Source organism: Bactrocera dorsalis, chromosome 6 (genome assembly GCF_023373825.1).
Source record: "Bactrocera dorsalis isolate Fly_Bdor chromosome 6, ASM2337382v1, whole genome shotgun sequence".
NCBI classification, from domain to species: Eukaryota; Metazoa; Arthropoda; class Insecta; order Diptera; family Tephritidae; genus Bactrocera; species Bactrocera dorsalis.
In genome coordinates, this window is record NC_064308.1 from 37,616,065 (window position 1) to 37,638,692 (window position 22,628).

A 22,628-nucleotide genomic window follows, 5' to 3' on the forward strand; every position below is an offset into this window, starting at 1 on the left:
TAAGAAAAATATTTATTTGTTAGTATACGATGTTAAAAGGCATACATCTTCTATCCTATCTTGTGTATCTGAACATGCTCATATGAGTGTATGTATACGCATGTGCGCGTTCAGAAATTGAAATCATATTTTCATCACTTATCAATATACTTATTACATGAGCGCGCATTGACTTGCATGTTCATACATTCATATATACTTATATGTACATACATTTGCATTCATTGCCGAACAAATAATGCACAAGCATACAAACATACATATGCGTACACATATGAATATGTCACCAACAAAAAATTGATCTTCACATGTCAATACCCTGCCAACATTTTCTATCGCAAAAGTCACCTATAAGTGACTTCAAGAAGTTACAATTCAACGCCTGCGATACATTTTTTTCATCGTAGAAGTCACTTCCTTATTGAGAAGTTGTTCCCCGCGGACGTTACTTTCAGAAGTTACGTATTAGTGACTTGTGGAAGTTAAAATTTTCGTTTTTAAATTTTTTATATTTATTTCAATTCAAAAATGTATTACAAAAAAAAAATAATTAATTCATGTGAATATTAGAAATAAGATTTTTTAATTTTTCAGTTCATTAATTGTTTGTTTGTTTTGTTTGTACTCTGTCTCGGGCGTGAAGTATGTATACACTTTATTTATATCCATATCGGTCGAGTTCGAATATTTGGAATGACAGGCATCTATAGGAAAATAGAATTAATTGATTTCTTTATAGTTATAGTTTTATGTGAAATATTACTTTTTTATTAGTGCAAATGTTGTAAAGCGTTGGATACTGGGTTTGTCAATTGTTCCACGCCAAGTTAAATTAACGGCCATAGCATCCGATATAATGGATTTCAATGCCATTCTTAGGAATGAAGGGAAATCCTTTCCTCCTAATCTATATATTATAAAGGGTGATTTTTTAAGAGCTTGATAACTTTTTTTTAAAAAAAAACGCATAAAATTTGCAAAATCTCATCGGTTCTTTATTTGAAACGTTAGATTGGTTCATGACATTTACTTTTTGAAGATAATTTCATTTAAATGTTGACCGCGGCTGCGTCTTAGGTGGTCCATTCGGAAAGTCCAATTTTGGGCAACTTTTTCGAGCATTTCGGCCGGAATAGCCCGAATTTCTTCGGAAATGTTGTCTTCCAAAGCTGGAATAGTTGCTGGCTTATTTCTGTAGACTTTAGACTTGACGTAGCCCCACAAAAAATAGTCTAAAGGCGTTAAATCGCATGATCTTGGTGGCCAACTTACGGGTCCATTTCTTGAGATGAATTGTTGTCCGAAGTTTTCCCTCAAAATGGCCATAGAATCGCGAGCTGTGTGGCATGTAGCGCCATCTTGTTGAAACCACATGTCAACCAAGTTCAGTTCTTCCATTTTTGGCAACAAAAAGTTTGTTAGCATCGAACGATAGCGATCGCCATTCACCGTAACGTTGCGTCCAACAGCATCTTTGAAAAAATACGGTCCAATGATTCCACCAGCGTACAAACCACACCAAACAGTGCATTTTTCGGGATGCATGGGCAGTTCTTGAACGGCTTCTGGTTGCTCTTCACCCCAAATGCGGCAATTTTGCTTATTTACGTAGCCATTCAACCAGAAATGAGCCTCATCGCTGAACAAAATTTGTCGATAAAAAAGCGGATTTTCTGCCAACTTTTCTAGGGCCCATTCACTGAAAATTCGACGTTGTGGCAGATCGTTCGGCTTCAGTTCTTGCACGAGCTGTATTTTATACGGTTTTACACCAAGATCTTTGCGTAAAATCTTCCATGTGGTCGAATAACACAAACCCAATTGCTGCGAACGGCGACGAATCGACATTTCACGGTCTTCAGCCACACTCTCAGAAACAGACGCAATATTCTCTTCTGTACGCACTGTACGCATTCGTGTGGTTGGTTTAATGTCCAATAAAGTAAACTGAGTGCGAAACTTGGTCACAATCGCATTAATTGTTTGCTCACTTGGTCGATTATGTAAACCATAAATCGGACGTAAAGCGCGAAACACATTTCGAACCGAACACTGATTTTGGTAATAAAATTCAATGATTTGCAAGCGTTGCTCGTTAGTAAGTCTATTCATGATGAAATGTCAAAGCATACTGAGCATCTTTCTCTTTGACACCATGTCTGAAATCCCACGTGATCTGTCAAATACTAATGCATGAAAATCCTAACCTCAAAAAAATCACCCTTTACTTTTCTAAAATTAAATATGTTGCAAATATACAAATTTATTCATAATTATGGGCATTTAGTATAACAAAATCGACTTACCAGCTGAGATGTCATTTTGTCGTTCAACAGCAGCTTCGTGTCAAAATCAATAAAGTCCTTGACATCCGTGAAAGGCAAGGAAGGTATTAGAGACGTATCGCCCTTCTCACGCATATTTCTTTGCTGCTTGACTTCGGTTTTTAACGCAACGACTTCTTCCGTCAAAGTTTTTATTATTTTTGTATTAGTTTCTTCGAATTTTTCAAATTTTGTTTGCAAAGAACGTAACTCTTGCAAAATCGTTTGTATGGTTCCTTGATCTGAAGACGCAGCTGTTGTGCTTACTAGAAAATTAAACATTTTTAATAAATTGCAAAGAATTAAGATCTATTAAAATATATACCATTCGATATATTCGTCAGTGGGATGTATTGTACTTGGGTATAGCCATCACTCAAAAATGTAAAAGTATCTTCTATAAAGTTTAAAATATTTATTTAACTTTAAATAAATTCAATACATACTTAATATCTTACCTGTATTAGGAGCATTATTAGACGCCATTTTTAAAGAAATGGAAATACAGCGAAAGTACTGTCAACACTTTGCAAAACAATAGCTTTATTTGAAATATCCTCTATGGTAAAGTTTATTTTATTTTTCAAAGTAATTACTTCGGTTTTATAAATTTTAATGTGTTCTAAGCTTAGGGGCTGTGATAATAGTGGTTTTAAGTTTGTTATAGTGTGTCCTTCAAATCTAGGCAAATTATTGTGTCGTGTTATTTTATCAATTTTAACAATATCATCTCCCACATAGCAAAAATTGTTTGGTTTTTCAATTGAGAAATAAAAGTCAGAAGTTTGCACATGAAAATAAAAATCCTCACTAATATTCTTTCGGCTGAACTGTACACTTGTTTTTTTTTCAACTGCTTTTAAAGTAAAACTAGTTTCTACTTGCCTATTGTATAATTGGGCGGACACATTACTTGCTTTCTTAACTTGCTTCTTCAATTTTTGAAGATGATTTTCAAATCTGAAAGCGCTTATACTTTCCAAGCTTTCAAACTTCTTTGCATCTTCATGAATGTGAAGCAGGTAATGAAAATTGCAAGTTAAGAAAGTTAGGTCATATAGCGAGGGAACATCTTTAACAAAGCTAAAGAGCAGATTTTGAGCATATGTATTATTAATCTGGCAATCCTTTTTCGATAAAAGAATTCTAATTGCAACAGATAGCTTTAAAAAATGTACAAATCTTTCTTGAGATAAAACTGATTCTAAAATTACGGGGCCGTAATACAAAAGAAATTGGCGGAGTTCAGTTGCTTTCCAACGTTCAAGTTCATCTAAGGACCGTGGCTTTCTACAAAACTCGCGTGGACAAGAATTTTTTAGGTTAGTTAATCTACTGGAAAGTGTGCAAATTTTCCAAAACGTCAAAGAGTATTGTTCACCCTTTTTCCTCGCCCAAGCTTTTAAAAGAGTTCGTGTTACTCCTAGACAAATAACATGCATATAATCTAAACCTATTTGATGAACCATATCAATTGGAAGTTTTTCAATCATTGTTCCATCCTGTTGGTTGTGATGCTCTGGCTGAAACCTATTCCTGAACGAAGTATCATTTCGTAAGGAGGAACATTCAATATTGGGGAATATAAGCCGATGTTTGAACATTTCTCCTTTTTGCAAACATCTCGTACATGAATAGAAACCAGTGTGACCTTTAATCTCCAACACAAACGATCCTGCTGGTGCATCCATTACGAAACATCTAGGTTTTATTGTAAAAAAACTTGTTTTTGTATTGAAATCCACTTCCAATTAAATTATGAAGCTCATCTATGAACTCTGATAAAAACTCATCTGAGTTTTTTGGTTTAGAATAGCCTTCGTAAACGCCTACTAAAAGCACTTCACGATATCCAGGGACATTACATAAAATAGGCCAAACTTGTTTATTTGAACTTTTGCACAATGGTAGTCCATCAATATTAAAATCTAGTTCAATAATCTCTGAAGGGTAATCATTTACTAACAAAAAGTCTGTGAGGGCGTCTTCTATGCCATAATGACTGTAGAAACCCTCTCCCATACTGCGAGGGGTAACCTCCTTTGGGGTTTTTTTTAACGTTCGGCAGTCTTTAGGGACACTCACATTATGTTCTCGTAATATTTGCAACAAGTCATTTAAAGCACTATTGCAAATATTTTTTTCAATCGTCCATTTTCGTAACTTTTCTGTTATATTCATTACCTCAGTTTTACTTATTTCTTCTCTAAAATCCTCAAACTCACTTGAGCTATCACTTGACAAAAAAACACTATCACTACATTTAATAACACTGCTCGAAACACTGGGTTCACAACTTTCTTTTGAACTTTCTTTACAATGACCTTCACCGACATTTATTTTTTTAACTTTATTACTGCCGCTATATGTGCTTTCATTAATATTGCGTATTAATTTAGATGCTTCTCTTTTATTTTTCAATTTAATAGCCTTTACTGACAATTCACTCATTTTAATTATATTTTCAATAATATTTCAAATTAAAACACTACGAAACAAATAATTTTACTAGTTCCAAAAACAATATCGCACTTTAGCACTGACCACAAACTGCAGAAGACACAAAACCAATGAACCAGATGTCAACAACTTCTTTTTCTATTCTGTTGTTTTCATCTAATTTCATTTTGCAGTCGCTGCGACTTCAACGTCGGTGATCGCGTTCATTGTTTATCTTTTGCATAACGGGACAACAATCTTTTATTTAACGTCTGGAAGTGACTTAAAAGTGACGCATTTGGCGTTTGACACGTGAACGCGACAACTATCTTTATTTTAACGTACGGAAGTGACTAAAGCGTGACGTATTTGGCGTTGGCGATAAAAGACACTTCCAAATGTTGGCAGGGATATGGCAGCCAAATTGGCGAAGAACAAGTGTAGTAAATTTTACAACAAAAACGATTTCATTCATGAACGCAGGCGCAAATTCCACAAGCGATCTCGCTTCTAAGCAAAACTTGCGTGACCGAAACTCTAATACAATTACACAATTTTACTTGTCTCTAACACTCCCTCACAAATCTTTGAAATGAGTAGGAAGTCAATCTATTGTGTCTTTTGTTTGTTTTATACTATAGGCTCTTCACTCAACAGATGTTAAGCAAAAATAAAACAAAAGAAGACAAACAAATTTTTTAGCTGTCACCTCTTAATGAAAACGATGGATGTGAAAGCGTACAGCATGATACCGTGAATTTGATGTTTGCTTGTTCATTGTGACAAATTGAATTCGAAGAAAAACAAAATTCGGTTACAAACGCGTCGATAATTGAGAATTGTGCGGATTTGTGCTTGGGCATATTTATGCAAAATTACTTAAAATAAATATTTAAATTTATTTAATTGTGTTCAATTGTGCAGATTTGTGAATATTTTTCTACAAGTGCCATAATACATATTTGGAAAAACGGTGAGTAAAACAAATAATAATTCAATATGAAGAAAAATACATTTAGTGCATACATGAGCCGGGAAAAAAGGCTTTTAATCTTAGTGCATCTAAATTTGTGAAAATTTGTGAAAAAGATGTAAATTTTGAATGTGATCCTGATGTGGAGGGATGCAGTTCACTAAGCTCACTTGATTTTTCTTCAAATTGCAGTGATAGCTGTGTTAATGATAGGAATAATAGTGATAGCGAAATTTTAAAAGTGACAGAAAATAATTCATTTAGTTTAGAATTAAAAGCTTGGGCTTTAAGGAATAGAGTATCCCATAATACAGTAACCGATCTTCTGCAAACGTTGCGAAAAATAGGTTGCACAGATTTACCTCTAACGGCTAAAAGTCTCCTAGGTACCAGCCGAAAAAAAGTAAATATTCAAACGATTCCAAGTGGATCTTTTTTATATGGAAAATGGAAAATGAAAATAATATTGTGCTTGATGTGGGAATAGATGGCCTGAAATTATTCAAGAGTTCGAATAAAGTATTGTGGCCTATTCTAGCATCAATAGTTAATTTTCCAAACGAATTGCCGTTTACAATTGCGTGCTTTTCTGGAACAGAAAAACCTTGGAGCATTAATGATTTTTTAAAAGAATTTTGTGAAGAAGTAAATTATTAAAAAAAATGGTCTTTAGGTTGGTACTTATCCTGTAAAGAAAAAATTTGATATTCGTTTGTTTTGTTGTGATGCTCCCGCTCGAGCCTTTGTTACAGGTGTGCAGTCGCACACTGGAAAAAGTAGTTGTTCTAAATGTGATCAAGTGGGTGACTACAAAGAAAGGAGAGTTTTTTTTTCAAAACAAATAAAACATTTAAGAACTGACCAATCTTTTAAAAATAGAAGTGACAGGTCATATCACATTAATCCTTTTAAATTTAGAGAAGGCATTTTTGAGTCAGAAAATTTCAAAATGGTTTCCCAATTTCCTTTAGATCCAATGCACCTTGTTGATCTTGGTGTATGTAAAAAGTTGCTTCAATTGTTAATTAAAAAGGCAATATAAACGAAGCGAAAGTTAACGAAAAAATAACATTTCTTTCCAATTTAGTTCCTTCAGAGTTCGGTCGAATATGTAGAAATTTAGATGAAATCAGCAATTGGAAAGCGACAGAGTTTAGGCAGTTTTTATTGCACCGTGTTGATCTTGGTGTATGTAAAAAGTTGCATCAATTGTTAATTAAAAAAGGCAATATAAACGTAACGAAAGTTAACGAAAAAATAACATTTCATTCCAATTTAGTTCCTTCAGAGTTCGGTCGAATATGTAGAAGTTTAGATGAAATCAGCAATAGGAAAGCGACAGAGTTTAGGCAGTTTTTATTATATATAGGTATATTTGTCCTAAAGGATTGCATTGGTGGTGACCATTACTACCATTTCCTCTTATTGCACGCAGGTATAAGGCTACTATCATGCAAGAAGTCTTATAGCACTGAAGCCAATGTTGCCCAACAAATCTTGGAAGAATTCGTTTATTTGTTTGGAAATATATACCGTGACCATTTAGTTAGTTACAATATACATGGTTTACTCCATTTAACTGACTATAACAAGCAATATGGTCCACTAGACAACTTTTCCGCTTACAAGTTTGAAAATCACATGCAATATTTAAAAAAACGTATAAATAAGCCCAATAAAATCCTGCAGCAATTACATTTAAGGCTAGAAGAAAGAAATATTCTAGATTTTACTAGCAATAAAATATCCAAAATTTACTGGTTTAATATAGATTAAAAAAAAAAAAAACGCTATTGTTTTAGTCAAAAATTAGGCCCCATAAAAGTTACAGGCATGACAGAGGAATTTGGTATCGCAACTTTATCGGCACATTGTTTCTTGGGTGTTGAAAACTACTTTCAAGAACCATTGGAATCGTCATCTGGTTTAGGTATTTTGTCGGCAGTTAAATTGGACCCACATTTGTTTAAAATAGAAAAAGACGATATAGTTTATAAATATTTTTCTATTCCACATGAGGGCAAGTTTCTTCTAATTCCGATTTTACATCATCTATTTCATGAATTTTCAAATTAGTATCACTTTAATTATTGTATATGTCCCGAAGGTAATTATATTATATTATGTTAAGTTATTTAAAATGAATTTTGATGCTGCCAAATTTTTATTTCCTTATCAGATGGATTCACCAACGCTTTTTGATGACACCTATTTGGAGGAATGCCCAACAACTTCTTCGACTCCCGTAAAAGGTACATGTAAAATTGTCATTTTAGTTTTCATTTTATTTTTACGCATTTGTATTGTAGAACAATTGACATTTAAACGGAGAAATTCAACATTTCTGGTTGCTACAACTCGGAGGCAAGCTTTTCGAAGCAACAAGGAAACAATTTGCCTGTAGATGGAAATGGTAATCCAATATATTGTTTAAATGCATTTCTTGACAAATTTTACTTTATTATGTGTTTACACCTTTTTCAGACGTTTTTAACATGCTAAAAACTATTTCCACCCAACTACAAGAATTGACTTCAAGAGTTGATAATATGGAAACGAAGATGGACAGCTTTTTGAAAGAAAATGTAAGTTTATGTCCATAAAAGTTTTTATTGTTCTGTAGGTATTCATCAATACAAAAAAACGTATTGTTTAGATATTGTTGTTTAAGCATTATTTAAGTATTATCTAACTGCTCTTGTTCTCTTTTCAGATAATTCAAAAAAACGAAGAAATGGCCCATCAAAAAACCGTCCGCGAATGTAAGGTGCTAATTCGGAAAGTACACCAATCAGTATGCCGACTGACTGGTGAAGAAATCGACAACGCACAAACAGAAATTGCTTCCACCCTACCATTAACAACACTAGCTGCAGCTTTGGAAATGGAAGAAAAACTGAAATGCGAAGAATTCGCTACAGCAACGGTTAGTAATATATACAATTTCTTCAATAAACAATATTTATTTGGCATAATATCTTCAAATTACAGAAACTGTTTGTTTTAAGCAGGGTTGGGCATTTTTGCACTACCACTAATTTGCACTACCACTAAATATTTAGTGATAGTGAAAAACAAATTGCACTACCACTAAACCTTTAGTGATAGTGAAAAACAAATTGCACTACCACTAAACCTTTAGTGATAGTGAAAAACAAATTGCACTACCACGTAATATTTAGTGATAGTGAAAAACAAATTGCAATACCACTAAATATTTAGTGATAGTGAAAAAAAATGCACTATCACTAAACCTTTACTTTACAGCCACCCATAAGTGCTAGTACATCATTTCTCGAATTCGATGACGAGTCCACAGGTATTCGATTTAAAGAAACCAACCTGCGAAATTTTTGTAAATAACTTCCTTTTTCAGATGAAAATCAATGTATACAAGGCGGAGCTGTAGCAACCGAAGTAACTTTGTACTTGAATGACGCTGATAGAAGCATTGATGCTTTGCACCGCTTTCTTATTATAAAAAAAAAAATTTTTAAATACAACACACCTCTTCCTTCCTCTGCGCCAGTGGAAAGACTTTTTTCCTTTGCTGGAATTGTCAATCGATCCACAAGGCAAAATCTCACCGACCGTAATTTTGAAATGTTGGTATTAAAAAAAGCACATAAAAAATGAATTATGTTTTCCTAATTTTGGTGCGGCATAATTAGAAGTCTCTACTCAAATATATGGTTTATTTTGAATACATTGTCTCATACTGCTTCAGCTTATACATATATGTACATACATAATCTTATTTTTATTCTTCAAGAAACAGTGTTATGTTACTGAAAAATGTTTATTATCACTAAGGGTTTTCACTATCACTAAAGATTTTCACTATCACTAAATATTTAGTGGTATTGCAATTTGTTTTTCACTATCACTAAATATTTAGTGGTAGTGCAATTTGTTTTTCACTATCACTAAAGGTTTAGTGGTAGTGCAATTTGTTTTTCACTATCACTAAAGGTTTAGTGGTAGTGCATTTTTTTTTCACTATCACTAAATTTTCAGTGATAGTGAATTTTGCTGTTTAACTACCACTGAAGAAGTAGTGCTAGTGAAACCTTAATGCATTTATTTTTTAGTGCACTATGCCCAACCCTGGTTTTAAGTATGAAAGGCAGTTCCGACAGTGTATGTGATGTGTTGCGGCATCTGTACACTGACGAATTCTTGACCTTGTGTAACTGGGACGGTAGGGGAGGCAAGCAACCGTTATCAAAATTTCTGTTGTCCAACATATTATATGGTAAATTTTATACATACATATTAACCTAAAAAGATGTATTTTAAATTGATTTTTCATTACATTTTTTATAAATTCTTTCATCACTTGTGGGCTTGCGAATTTCGAGCAAGAAATGCGGAGGTCTTTCGAAATGAGCCACCATAGATTTAAGCAAAAAACATATAGGAAGCGAAAAGCTGAAGAAAGATATATATAATACTGCAATAATTTTTTTGATATACTTATGTACATATATGTATATATTATTTTTTGTAAGTATATAAAAATGTATATAAATAATTTTCATATTATTAAAAAAATGTCAAAAGATGAAGGAAATGAATTTAATGTAAATCTAAATAAAATTGTTTTATTATTAAAATTAATAAAAAAAATATTTTATAAAAAAAAATCTTTATATTTTAGAGTTTCGAACTTTAGGTTGAAGGAATGACAAGCGAGTGGCTTACCCACTAGGCTATTGCAGAATGCACCGCCACGCTTTCCTGAAAGCAGTTTTGTCGATTTTTCCCAAATTTAATGAAAGTGTGAGAAAGAAGGATATAGTTCTATTACAGCAGTAAATATGTGAGCGAGAAGGTGATAAAAGATCACATGTATACAAAAGTTTTGGGAGCTTTTTTGATTCGTCCTTAAGAACGTGATAGGAAAAGGTGACAATTAAACCGGCACGCTTTACCGGCATGTCACTAAGTAACATGACCGTCACTATTCTAACTGGGTTCTTTCATAAAAACAGAGGCAACATGCCTTTGCCAACAAGTCGGCTTTTCGCGACGATGACAAAAGCTAAAAATCATAAACTGCACAACTTTCTGGTGCTTCTCGCAAAAATCTGCGTCGATATGTATTCCCGATCATACGTATACATACATACATATTTACGCATGTTTGTAAGCGAAGCTGCTACAAAGGCAAGGGGTGACAATCGGCGGGCATTACTTTACTTATGCCATAGAAATTCTATTGCTACGAATATGGAAATGACAACGAAATAATGCAAATATTCATATTTCTAAAGGTCATTAATTTTTTTGAAGAAATGAAAGGAATGAATGATCCTGAGAAGTATAGTCTTAACTTTTCAACGGCCAACGCAGAGTATTTCAACCAAAAGTCACACAAAGAATTCTCAGAAATGAAACAGAAACGAAAGAAATAAAGTCACACAAAATAGTTGAGAATTTGCAGAAATGAAAGACAAACGAAAGAAAAATAATGCGCAAGCATACATAAGCGTACTGTACTTATTGACTGCATTATTTTTGTGTAAAACCTTGGAATTTATTCATTAAAATCACCACTCAGAAGTCGTTTTATCCGTTGTAAGTGAGCGATTTACGAAGAAACATCATTTCTAATATGCCACAAGACAAAATTAGAAATGAAGTTCATAAACCTCACGATGTCAGTTAAAGCGATATACCTCGTCATCGCGGGTCGATTTTCAAAAAATGTAAATGAGGACTAACTACAGAAATGATCCGCCGAGACGTGCCGGATTCTTCGCAGACAAGGTTGCGATAGATTCATATTGAGCAAGGTTGCGCAAGGTTGCGCAACCTGAAACTATCGCAACCTTTTCCGAACTCGTATAAGAAGTATAACTTCAAAAATGTTAATATGTTTAAATCAAAATATTGGGTTGTCAAAAAAGTGTGGCACCCATACATCGAGCTTCTTAGTGACTCCAAGCTTCTTCAAATGGTTTATAACGGTTTGATGACTACTATGCCGGTCGCAATTTTCGACGACAGGCCTTCTGAAGCGTGGCGCATCTTCGACCACCTCTACACCAGAACGAAAACGTTAAAACCATCGTTGTGCGGTGGAAATGGAAACTGTATCGGGTCCATAAACTGCACAACTTTTATTGGCGGCTTTAGATGCATTTTTGCCTTTATCGTAGTGGTACTGTAAAATATGCCGTACTTTCTCTTTATTTTGCTCCATGCTTGCGACGCTATAACTCACGAACGACTTAAAAGAAACGACAATCAATCAAACACGTGTTAGCGCGTGAAATGAGCTTTCCAAAAAAGTATAGCATGACCCGATGCGACGAATAAAACTAGAACTACGCGCTTTCACCGCCAACTAGCGAAAATACCGCAAGACCAGTTACCGCTGAAAACTCCTTGAAAACTTACATTCCACTCATTATAATCGGTGCCTGCTCTAGTTTAATCGATTTATTGGAATACATATTTTGCCGGCCCTAAATTGTCACTTGATACAGCTGTCACTTGATATTCTCATATTAGGGGGATTCTCCTGCTCTTGCAAACCACTTGCACGGTGCACGAATTGCAGAATTTTCTCTTTGGTGCAACGGCACAACAACAAACACACGCAGAAAATTATTTGCAATGGCATAAATCACTAGATTATGCAATTGGTGCTCTCTTGGCCTTGCAAATTTCGGTATAGGATTTTTGCATTTTGTGTCATCGTGCAATCTTGCAAGAGCAAGAGAATGCCGCTTTTGATAGTTGTCAGTACGACTTGTAACAAGTACATTTTAAAGGAATTGTAATGGTACTGGTACTGGCATTCCCAAAATTGTAAAGTACAAGTAATTGAAAAACACTTGAAATTTTAACAAATACTTGAAAGTATTTGAAAAGAATTGAAAGTACTTGAAAATGTACTTGAATCTATTTTTCAATTCTTTTCAAGTACTTGAAAGTTCATTCAAGTACATTTTTCAATTCTTTTCAAGTACTTTCAATTCTTTTCAAATACTTTCAAATATTTGTTAAAATTTCAAACACTTTTCAATTACTGGTACTTGTACTTATACTTGTACTTGATAATTCTGAAAGTACTTAGTACATACTAAGTACTTCAAAATAAAAATTAAATTATTTAAGTACGTACTAGTACCATTACTACTCAGTATTACACAGGTCTGGTGAAAACTCATCGAAAACACACATTGTCGGTCCGAACGGCTTAGATTCCATAACATACAAAAGTGTTTTCAAAATTTTTTCAATGTCGGTCCGAACATAGTAGTATTAGTCAAAAGAAGTGTGTACTTTAAGAGAATTATTACTGCAAAATTTTATTCCGTTATACTAATTACTTTCTGATTTGTGTACTGGAAAAAGCAAATGGAATTTTAAATTGTGTTATATCGGAAGTAGGCGTGGTTGTTGTCCGATTTTGCCTATTTTCACACTGTAACATAAGAATATTCTAAAAATGACACGTACTGAGTTTAGTTATTTTTATACTCTCGCAACAAAGTTGCTAAGGAGAGTATTATAGTTTTGTTCACATAACGGTTGTTTGTAAGTCCTAAAACTAAAAGAGTCAGATATAGGGTTATACATATATACCAGGGTTGGGCATAGTGCACTAAAAAATAAATGCAATAAGGTTTCACTAGCACTACTTCTTCAGTGGTAGTTAAACAGCAAAATTCACTATCACTGAAAATTTAGTGATAGTGAAAAAAAAATGCACTACCACTAAACCTTTAGTGATAGTGAAAAACAAATTGCACTATCACTAAACCTTTAGTGATAGTGAAAAAAAAATGCACTACCACTAAACCTTTAGTGATAGTGAAAAACAAATTGCACTACCACTAAATATTTAGTGATAGTGAAAATCTTTAGTGATAGTGAAAACCCTTAGTGATAATAAACATTTTTCAGTAACATAACACTGTTTCTTGAAGAATAAAAATAAGATTATGTATGTACATATATGTATAAGCTGAAGCAGTATGAGACAATGTATTCAAAATAAACCATATATTTGAGTAGAGACTTCTAATTATGCCGCACCAAAATTAGGAAAACATAATTCATTTTTTATGTGCTTTTTTTAATACCAACATTTCAAAATTACGGTCGGTGAGATTTTGCCTTGTGGATCGATTGACAATTCCAGCAAAGGAAAAAAGTCTTTCCACTGGCGCAGAGGAAGGAAGAGGTGTGTTGTATTTAAAAATTTTTTTTTTTATAATAAGAAAGCGGTGCAAAGCATCAATGCTTCTATCAGCGTCATTCAAGTACAAAGTTACTTCGGTTGCTACAGCTCCGCCTTGTATACATTGATTTTCATCTGAAAAAGGAAGTTATTTACAAAAATTTCGCAGGTTGGTTTCTTTAAATCGAATACCTGTGGACTCGTCATCGAATTCGAGAAATGATGTACTAGCACTTATGGATGGCTGTAAAGTAAAGGTTTAGTGATAGTGCATTTTTTTTTCACTATCACTAAATATTTAGTGGTATTGCAATTTGTTTTTCACTATCACTAAATATTTAGCGGTAGTGCAATTTGTTTTTCACTATCACTAAAGGTTTAGTGGTAGTGCAATTTGTTTTTCACTATCACTAAAGGTTTAGTGGTAGTGCAATCTGTTTTTCACTATCACTAAATATTTAGTGGTAGTGCAAATTAGTGGTAGTGCAAAAATGCCCAACCCTGATATATACCACAGTGATCAGGGTAACGAGTAGAGTTGAAATCCGGATGTCTGTCTGTCCGTCCGTCCGTGCAAGCTGTAACTTGAGTAAAAATTGAGATATCATGATGAAACTTGGTACACGTATTTCTTGGCTTCATAAAAAGGTTAAGATCGAAGATGGGCAAAATCGGCCAACTGCCACGCCCACAAAATGGCGGAAACCGAAAACCTATAAAGTGTCATAACTAAGCCATAAATAAAGATATTAAAATGAAATTTGGCACAAAGGATCGCATTAGGGAGGGGCATATTTGGACGTAATTTTTTTGGAAAAGTGGGCGTGGCCCCGCCCCCTACTAAGTTTTTTGTACATATCTCGGAAACTACTATAGCTATGTCAACCAAACTCTATAGAGCCGTTTCCTTCAGGCATTTCCATATACAGTAAATATATACATATAAATGGAAGAAATCGGATAATAACCACGCCCACCTCCCATACAAAGGTTATGTTGAAAATCACTAAAAGTGCGTTAGCGGACTAACAAAAAACGTCAGAAACACTAAATTTTACGGAAGAAATGGCAGAAGGAAGCTGCGCCCAGGCTTTTATTAAAAATTGAAAATGGGCGTGGCGTCGCCCACTTATGGACCAAAAACCATATCTCAGGAACTACTCCACCGATTTCAATGAAATTCGGTATATAATATTTTCTTAACACCCTGATGGCATGTACGAAATATGGGCGAAATCGGTTCACAACCACGCCTTCTTCCAATATAACGCTATTTTGAATTTCATCTGATGCCTCCTCTGTATAATATATACATTAGGAACCAATGATGATAAAACTTTACACAAATACGGTATTTGAGCTGAGGTATTCCCTGTGGAAAAATTTTCGTGATCGGACTATAACTTTTCAAGGTCCCTGTTATCGAACACGAAGAACTCAGTGCCTAACCTAACCAAACCTAATTTTTCAACGAAAATATCGGTCTCTCAGAATTTAATTCTAATTAATTTTACAGCAAAATACAAAAATATGTAAATGACGGATAATGAAATCTCGATTATCACTTTATCATGCGAGAGTATACAATTTTCGGTGACACCCGAACTTAGCCCTTCCTTACTTGTTTTAATAGGCTTTTTGTTTAAATAATAATATTTTACATAATTTTTTGTTAAACAATTGAAATTTTTAAAGTATTGTTTACTCTTCGACGTGCCATACGTTTTAAGAGAGGTGGGAGGACAAAAAATTCAATATCTTTGGAATGTTATGAAAGAACAAAATTTTTTTTGCAGATTATTAAAGATGAATATTTTCTGCGTTGTGTCACATACCTTTCGATTTTTTTAGCGTGAAGAAGTCTTTAAAAATTTCAATTGTTTAACAAAAAATTATGTAAAATATTATTATTTAAACAAATGAATCGTGAAAAAATATCTATAATATAGCACGACCATTTTTCTTTGACGATATATGTGATTTCATCTAACGGTGCCACTCCCATCGTCAGATTTTGATACCCTCTCGTATAAAGCATTCTCATACCATCTCGATTTAATACTTCTGAAGTTATTGATTTATTGAACTTTTAATTGTTTTTAACAGTATCGCTATATATGGGGAAAGGGCGGGGTTATGATCCGCTTTCATCGCTTTTTACGCTGTCGATGGAAGTTCCTATAAGAATGGCTATTGTAGCTTTAGTGGTCTACTCTTTAAAAAACTTTAAGGTGCCCCTGTTATTGCGATCCCTTGCGATAAAGTACAGTCCCATAGCTTATTTTTGTGCTTTGGCACTTTGTACTTTGTCTATTCAGTGGCGTAGCTACCTAGGGGCTAGGCGGGGCATTGCCCCGGGGCCCTCAAGCTTAGTGGGTCCTCGAATCCTTACCAGAAACCTCGATCGAACCGAACTTTTGAAAATTTCTCCCATTTTCAAATTCAAAAGTTATGTCTAGGGAATTCCCCTAAATTCTTTCTGTAGTTGGTAGTGTTGGCAACAGAACAGAAAGTTATATGTGCGTTTTATTATTCGCCGATGTGCTTTTTATTGTGAATTCGAGTTAAGATTTTTCTTTTCGTACACGGTTAAAAAACTAATGCTGGAATAAGTAAACTCAACGTCAATAAACTTTTTTGTGTTGGTCGATATAGTGGTAAAATTTTATTTGATTGACTAAACCGATATCAATATGAGTGGTAAATATCAATAAATCGTGTAAAATTTATAGACTCCGGCTACAGCTCATTGTATAACGCGTAATATACGAATGCAAAATGCAATTTACTTGCAGTAGATGCATTAAGGGGTTAGGGGTAGTCAGAGGCATGAAAAAATGAGAATTTTCAGTATTTTTTTGCTATTAAATCGTGTTATTTTACAAAAGTAGTAATATGGCATTAGTAAAAAATATGTTGACTTGAAGTAAAAAAAACAATTAATTTCCAAAGTTATACTTGTTTGTGTTGACTCAGTTCCAAAAAAAGGTACTAGCGGTGACAACCATAAGTTTTTGGAGATTCATCTAAAATCAATTAGACAAAAAAACTTAGTTTTATAAATAGATAATCCTAGGCCTGATCGAAGGATTTTTTTTTAAATTAATAAAATGGCTGCCTCGGGAATTTTTTTTCTAAATTTTTGGGAAAAAATCAACAGTTAATTGGTTTTAAAAAATCAAAATTTTTGAAAAAATAAAAATCCTTCGATCAGCCCCGTGTTTTTTATGTATTCTAAAAGCTGTATAAATTTCATTAAAATCTACTGAGCGGTTTTCGAGTTACAGTTGTCATCAGTTCAAAAAACATTGTTTTGAGAAAAACGCGTTTAAAGTTTCACACGAGCGCTTTAAAGTGCCCGAGCTCTCTTTGTAATTTGTCGAATAACTCAAACACTAACTATCAGATCAACGTGAAATTTTCAGAGAATATTTTTAAGATATTACACTTAATGAGAATGCAAAAAAAAAATAATTTTTTGAAAATTCTGACTATGCCTAACCCCTTAATTCAAGTCCGCCAGCAGGGGATCGTTTATGGTCTCCACCGTTAAATGTGGTAACACTAACACACAGCAAACGAAATATGGATTACGATTTGAGGGCATGCAGCTGGAATCTCCGGTCTCTAGTTGATGTCCTCCTGGAAATAGAGGCTGACTTCACCGCCCTTCAAGAAATGCGAAGGACGGGACAAGGACTGAGGCGAGTAGGCCCTTGTAGCATTTACTACAGTGGCCATAAAAAGGAGCGCAAGTTTGATGTGGGATTCATGGTGGAAGAGAGACTCCGTTGCTGTTATTTTCATATAGGAAATGAGTCATGCTTGATAGTAACACTTTTTCAAATATTTTAGAAATACAGGCTAAGAGACTTATTGGTCTGTAGGAAGACCGCTGTGTTAGGTCTTTACCAGGTTTAACTATCATGATGATCTGCGACTTTTCCCACGAAATTGGATAGTATCCGAAACCAAGAATTGTATTAACACGTTGAGGACGGCGCAGTTTTCAGTAGTCAGTTTCATCTGGCGGCTCCTAGAACGGTAAATAGCTAAGACAGATGTAAGAATGCGAAGCACATCGCAAAGCGCAACGCAAGATCATGACAGAGTTAGAGAAGCGAGCTTTCTTTTAGTTGCTCTTGTGAAATGAATGATTTTCAGAATATAGCAACAAAATTACCATCAAAGCTTTCAAGGACGCGTGCTTTTAAATTTAACAGCACAGAATGTAAGAAAAGAAAATGATTGAAGCGGTAGAGCACGTTGCAACCAGCATTCTCGCTTTGCTCTGGCATAGCATTATTTAAAAAAAATATGTAGTTCTGAATCAGATGACACCTAAACCGTCCGCAACGTGTCAAAGAGCAAGGAAAGCTCTTTTATTTAGCTTTTTTATGATTCTAGCAACTTCAGAATCAGAAGTCCTAATAGACAAAAGCGACTCGTTAGCGGTATTGGGCAAGGTTAACAACTTAAATTGTTCTTTGGGCAATTGGGTTGAAATATCTTTTCTAGGTGATATTCAAGCAATTTGCCTTTTCCTCATTACTACGAGCCCAATTACCATTCAACTATCTTAGAGGCATGTTGGAATCTACTGATGACTTGAAAGACTTCTGGGCTTTCCAAAGGGCGATTTGCTTGCTAGAAGTTGGACACAGTTTCTTAATATAATTTTCAGTGTTTTGTTCTTCCTGGCGTTTAAGCGCTTTTTTAACTTTCGTACAGCAGATTTCAGTTGAAGCAGAAGAGAAAAAGGGAGCGACTTAACTGCCATTCACTTCTAGCTCGCTTTTTCTCATTTACAAGTTTCTCTATTTCATTATTGGTGATCTTTCTAAAACGAACTGGTTTACTGTTTCTTTCTGGTGTTGCCAATACAGCTGCATTACTTATTACATCATTAAATTCTCTTATACTTTCATCAATGTCTCTTCCTGCATTTATTTTGCAAACACATTTTGATGTGGCTGCTGACATATTTTGTATACTTCAACCAGTTAGTTTTATGTGAAGTTAGAGAAACTTTTGGCTCAAATATTGGGTTGTCAAAAAAGTCTTGCGGTATTTTCGCTAGTTGGCGCTGAAAGCGCGTAGTTCTAGTTTTATTCGTCCTATCGGGTCATGCTATATCTTTTTGGAAAGCTCATTTCACGCGCTAATACCATGTTCAGACCGACACTTAATCACACGATTTCGGCTGTTGAGTGGATTATCCCACTAATCTTATAAATTTATAAAGATTTCGCCATAGAAAAATGACAGTTCCAAATCCCTTCATTGAAATGATTTGAAACTGATCCAGGCTAAATCTCTCTGTGCGACTCTGATTTTGCGCCATCTACTTGTCAGCATTGGAAATCTGTTAGATTATCACAGCTTATTTAGACACTACAAAGGGAAAATATGTAAAAAAAAACAAATTTTTTTAAAGCAATGAATCTAATTTCACCTGAAAATCATCTTAACAAATGAAGAAATGCATCCATTATTATATGCAAAATATTTAAAAAAGACGGCTTCTATTTCAAAATACTAATATGTTGAGCGATGTGAATTCTTGAATGACAATAACAGCTATTTTTTGATCTTTCTGCCGGCAGAGAGAACGGGCTGATTAGTGAATGTAATTAAATGTAATCTAATCCCTTTAAATTTTCGGTCTGAACATGGTATAACACGTGTTTGATTGATTGTCGTTTCTTTTAAGTCGTTCGTGAGTTATAAAATTATGGGCTGTTCGTATAACTTTATTAGTGCAGGAGAATGATCAGATGAGAGTCTGTACATGTATCAGCTGTCATAAGCGATCTATCTTATCTATCGATCCCAGTGCGTGTGTTTGCGTTGTAACCTCCACCTGAGAGAAATCTTTGATCTAGTGTTCCAAAAAAGTGCCTCAACTGCTGACATGATTCCGGTCAAATGAGTAGCTGAAACAAAAAAATCAAAATGTTTAATAAACTTAAATATATTTTCTATAAAATGAACTAAGATCTTTGAAAAATATCAAAAATTGAGAAAATGGCGTAATTTTGAAAAAAAAAACGTTTTTTTTTAACGAAAAAATGGTCGTTTTTTTAAGGCCAAATTGACAGTTTCCAACTAATCAAAAAGATCGTAGTTCATTGTATAGCAAACGTATTCAACTATACCCAGTTTTAGTATCGGTCAATTCCTCGTTGAGTTATGATGCCAGTAATTTTGAGCAATCTCGTTTCGAGAAAAACGCGTTTAAAGTTTCACTACTAGACTTCGTACTACAGTAAGTCGACAAATCAACAAAACTCTATAAAGATTTATTAATTAGTGACGAAAGATAATGATAATATAGCGGAAATAGCGGAAAGTAAATGCAGTGCTTCTACCGATATTCCAACTGTATATTCCAACTGTAAAGCACGGCGGTGGTACAGTTATGGTATGGGACTGTATGGTCCCGGCGTATGGAGTTGAAAAACTGACCAGATACTCATCGACATAATACACGCAGCGTCTAGCAAACGTAGGCAGGACGTCAAAAATAAAATTGCAAACATTGAAATATCCAACCGGAATAAACAAAACAGAGTATTTGAGGTAGGGGAAAACGTTTTAGTAAAAAATAACAGAAGATTAAGAAATAAATTTACACCCCTTTGCATAGAAGAAAAAATGCAAGCAGACCTGGGAATATGTGTTCTTATTAGAGGGACAACCTCAAATAGTTGTTGCTATCAAGTAAAAATTGCAAAATAGCATTTTAGGAGTTTAAGTCGCCATTTTTCAAAAAAAAAATTTTGTGTTCCCTGAGGTAGCTTACCGATTAAAAATTTCTTTCGATTTTTTTTCAGACCACCAGGAAAGGATCAATGTCACCAGGATGCGCCATTTTTTTTACACCTGTCTCTAACCAACCCCCCCCCCTCTAATTATTTTAATTTTTAATATTTTTTTGTAAAATTTTTTTTTCCGTATTCTTAAGATATCAATAAAAACTCCATAAAAAAAATTGATAGTAAAAATATTCTTTGTTTTTTTTTTAAATAAAATTCAAAAAACTGCCCAAAATTTTATTTCTAGACTAGAATACCATCTTAATAAACGAAAGATGGAACCAGCGGAAGAATTGCTCTGAATTCATCCAAGACTTTTGCGAGGTAACATATTCCATTGGGCTTCCAAACGCCTTGAAGCAACGGGGGTACTTAGCCGAAGGTTTAACTTTCTCGCGAGTTAACTTTTGCGCGATTCTACTGTAATTACATTTTTTCCGCTCAAATTGAAAACGAAATGAGATTTAACAAAATAATGTACTAAGTATTGTAAACATTAAAAAGGCCTACAGAAATTGCGCCGATGGCTCTCTCTTATTTTATCCCACAATAACATTTCTTTATCATTTACTTTTTACGACAAATAACAGCGTTTTTAATCAATACATCATTAATTCTTACTCAATGAAATACCTTAAATATATTGTGGATTTAATATTATAGATCTATATGTACCCTTAAAGCATATGATTTAAATGAATTAAGATATTACAGATTTAAAAATTGCGGGGCGTAGCGTTTGCGACGGTACCGACCGGCCAGGCGGCGGGAGCGTGCATATAAATAGCGTGTCGGAGGACGCGGTTATCCATTTACCACTTTGAATTTAGCAGCGATCGAATGCGTTTATTATCGGAGCTCTCTAGTGAAGAATATTTAAACGGAAACGATGAAGTATATGCGAACAATTTCAAACTTATCCTCCCTTAAAAATAATAAAATTGCTAAATATGTGGAATAGTTGAGGAGAACTGCAAACAAATAAGCGGTGCAATGGATTATAACTGGCTCAGTAATCAGTCGATGGTATAATAACGACTACTAGAATGACTGTTGATTGGACTTCAGTGTGAAATAATGGAACCATGTTTCTATTGTCACACACCGACGCATAAATTCGGTGTTATTACGATAAAAGTACCGCCCTGCCTGCGTGGGGACGAATGCAAGTTTGCAAGTTTTCCTGAAAGCTCTTTAAATTATCTAACCGGTGCAATTTATTTGACCCACCTATGTCAAATACTTTAGCTGCTAGAGCGTTCGCTTGTTTAGGGCGTCATTGTCCTCGGTGCTCGCCTCTTCCAATTTTTCTTTTCAATGGTGGATTTCCCTGGTGCAGAGCCCAAATTCAACAGTATTTTCCCCCAATGCTTTTTTGATTAATTTTTTGTAAACAAACACAAGTTTCTTCACCCAAAATGCTATATCTCATTAACTAATAGTTATAATCCAACATAATAAATCATATAGATGGTAGCAGTAGTATTGTCAGCCACAGTAAAGCGCAGACGGGTCCTCTAGTATAAAATAAATAGAAATAGAAGTCGTAAAGATTCTTTCATTGAAGTCGACGCAGATATCATATATACATACAAGGTCTGTTTCAAAAGAAACAGAACTTTTTAAATATAACTGTTTCTGGTGGCGCCACCTATTGGTGGGTATATGAAATAAAAAGTTTGATCTCTTTTTGACATTTCGTAAAAATTTTAAGACAAATGGATATCTACAATCGATGTTAAAGTGACAGCAGCTTTTGGTCATCGGTCGTAAAATGCATTTTGAACAAAGAGCAAATATTAAATTTTGTTTTAAACTTGGGAAAACGTTTACTGAAATATTTCAAATGATGAAAAAAGTTTATGGTGATCAGTGCC

At 34.2% G+C, this 22,628-nt stretch overlaps 1 protein-coding gene and 1 pseudogene across 2 annotated transcripts; both read right to left on the reverse strand.

Moving 5' to 3' along the window:
* Window positions 1-293: 293 nt before the first annotated feature.
* Window positions 294-9,538, reverse strand: LOC125779335 (uncharacterized). Of its 2 annotated transcripts, XM_049460628.1 has the most exons (4): window positions 2,783-9,538; window positions 2,650-2,721; window positions 2,307-2,590; window positions 294-704 (listed from the first exon to the last, which is right to left on the reverse strand). In XM_049460628.1, the coding sequence occupies exons 1-4, from the start codon at window positions 2,808-2,810 to the stop codon at window positions 660-662; spliced, it is 429 nt and encodes a 142-aa protein (XP_049316585.1). In that variant the 5' UTR covers window positions 2,811-9,538; the 3' UTR covers window positions 294-659. The 2 variants fall into 2 exon arrangements, 1 of the variants encoding a protein (XP_049316585.1); XR_007423258.1 differs by having other exon boundaries at window positions 2,307-9,538.
* A 1,752-nt stretch (window positions 9,539-11,290) lies between these two features.
* LOC125779871 (small nucleolar RNA U3) lies at window positions 11,291-11,492 on the reverse strand (annotated as a pseudogene).
* Window positions 11,493-22,628: the final 11,136 nt, after the last annotated feature.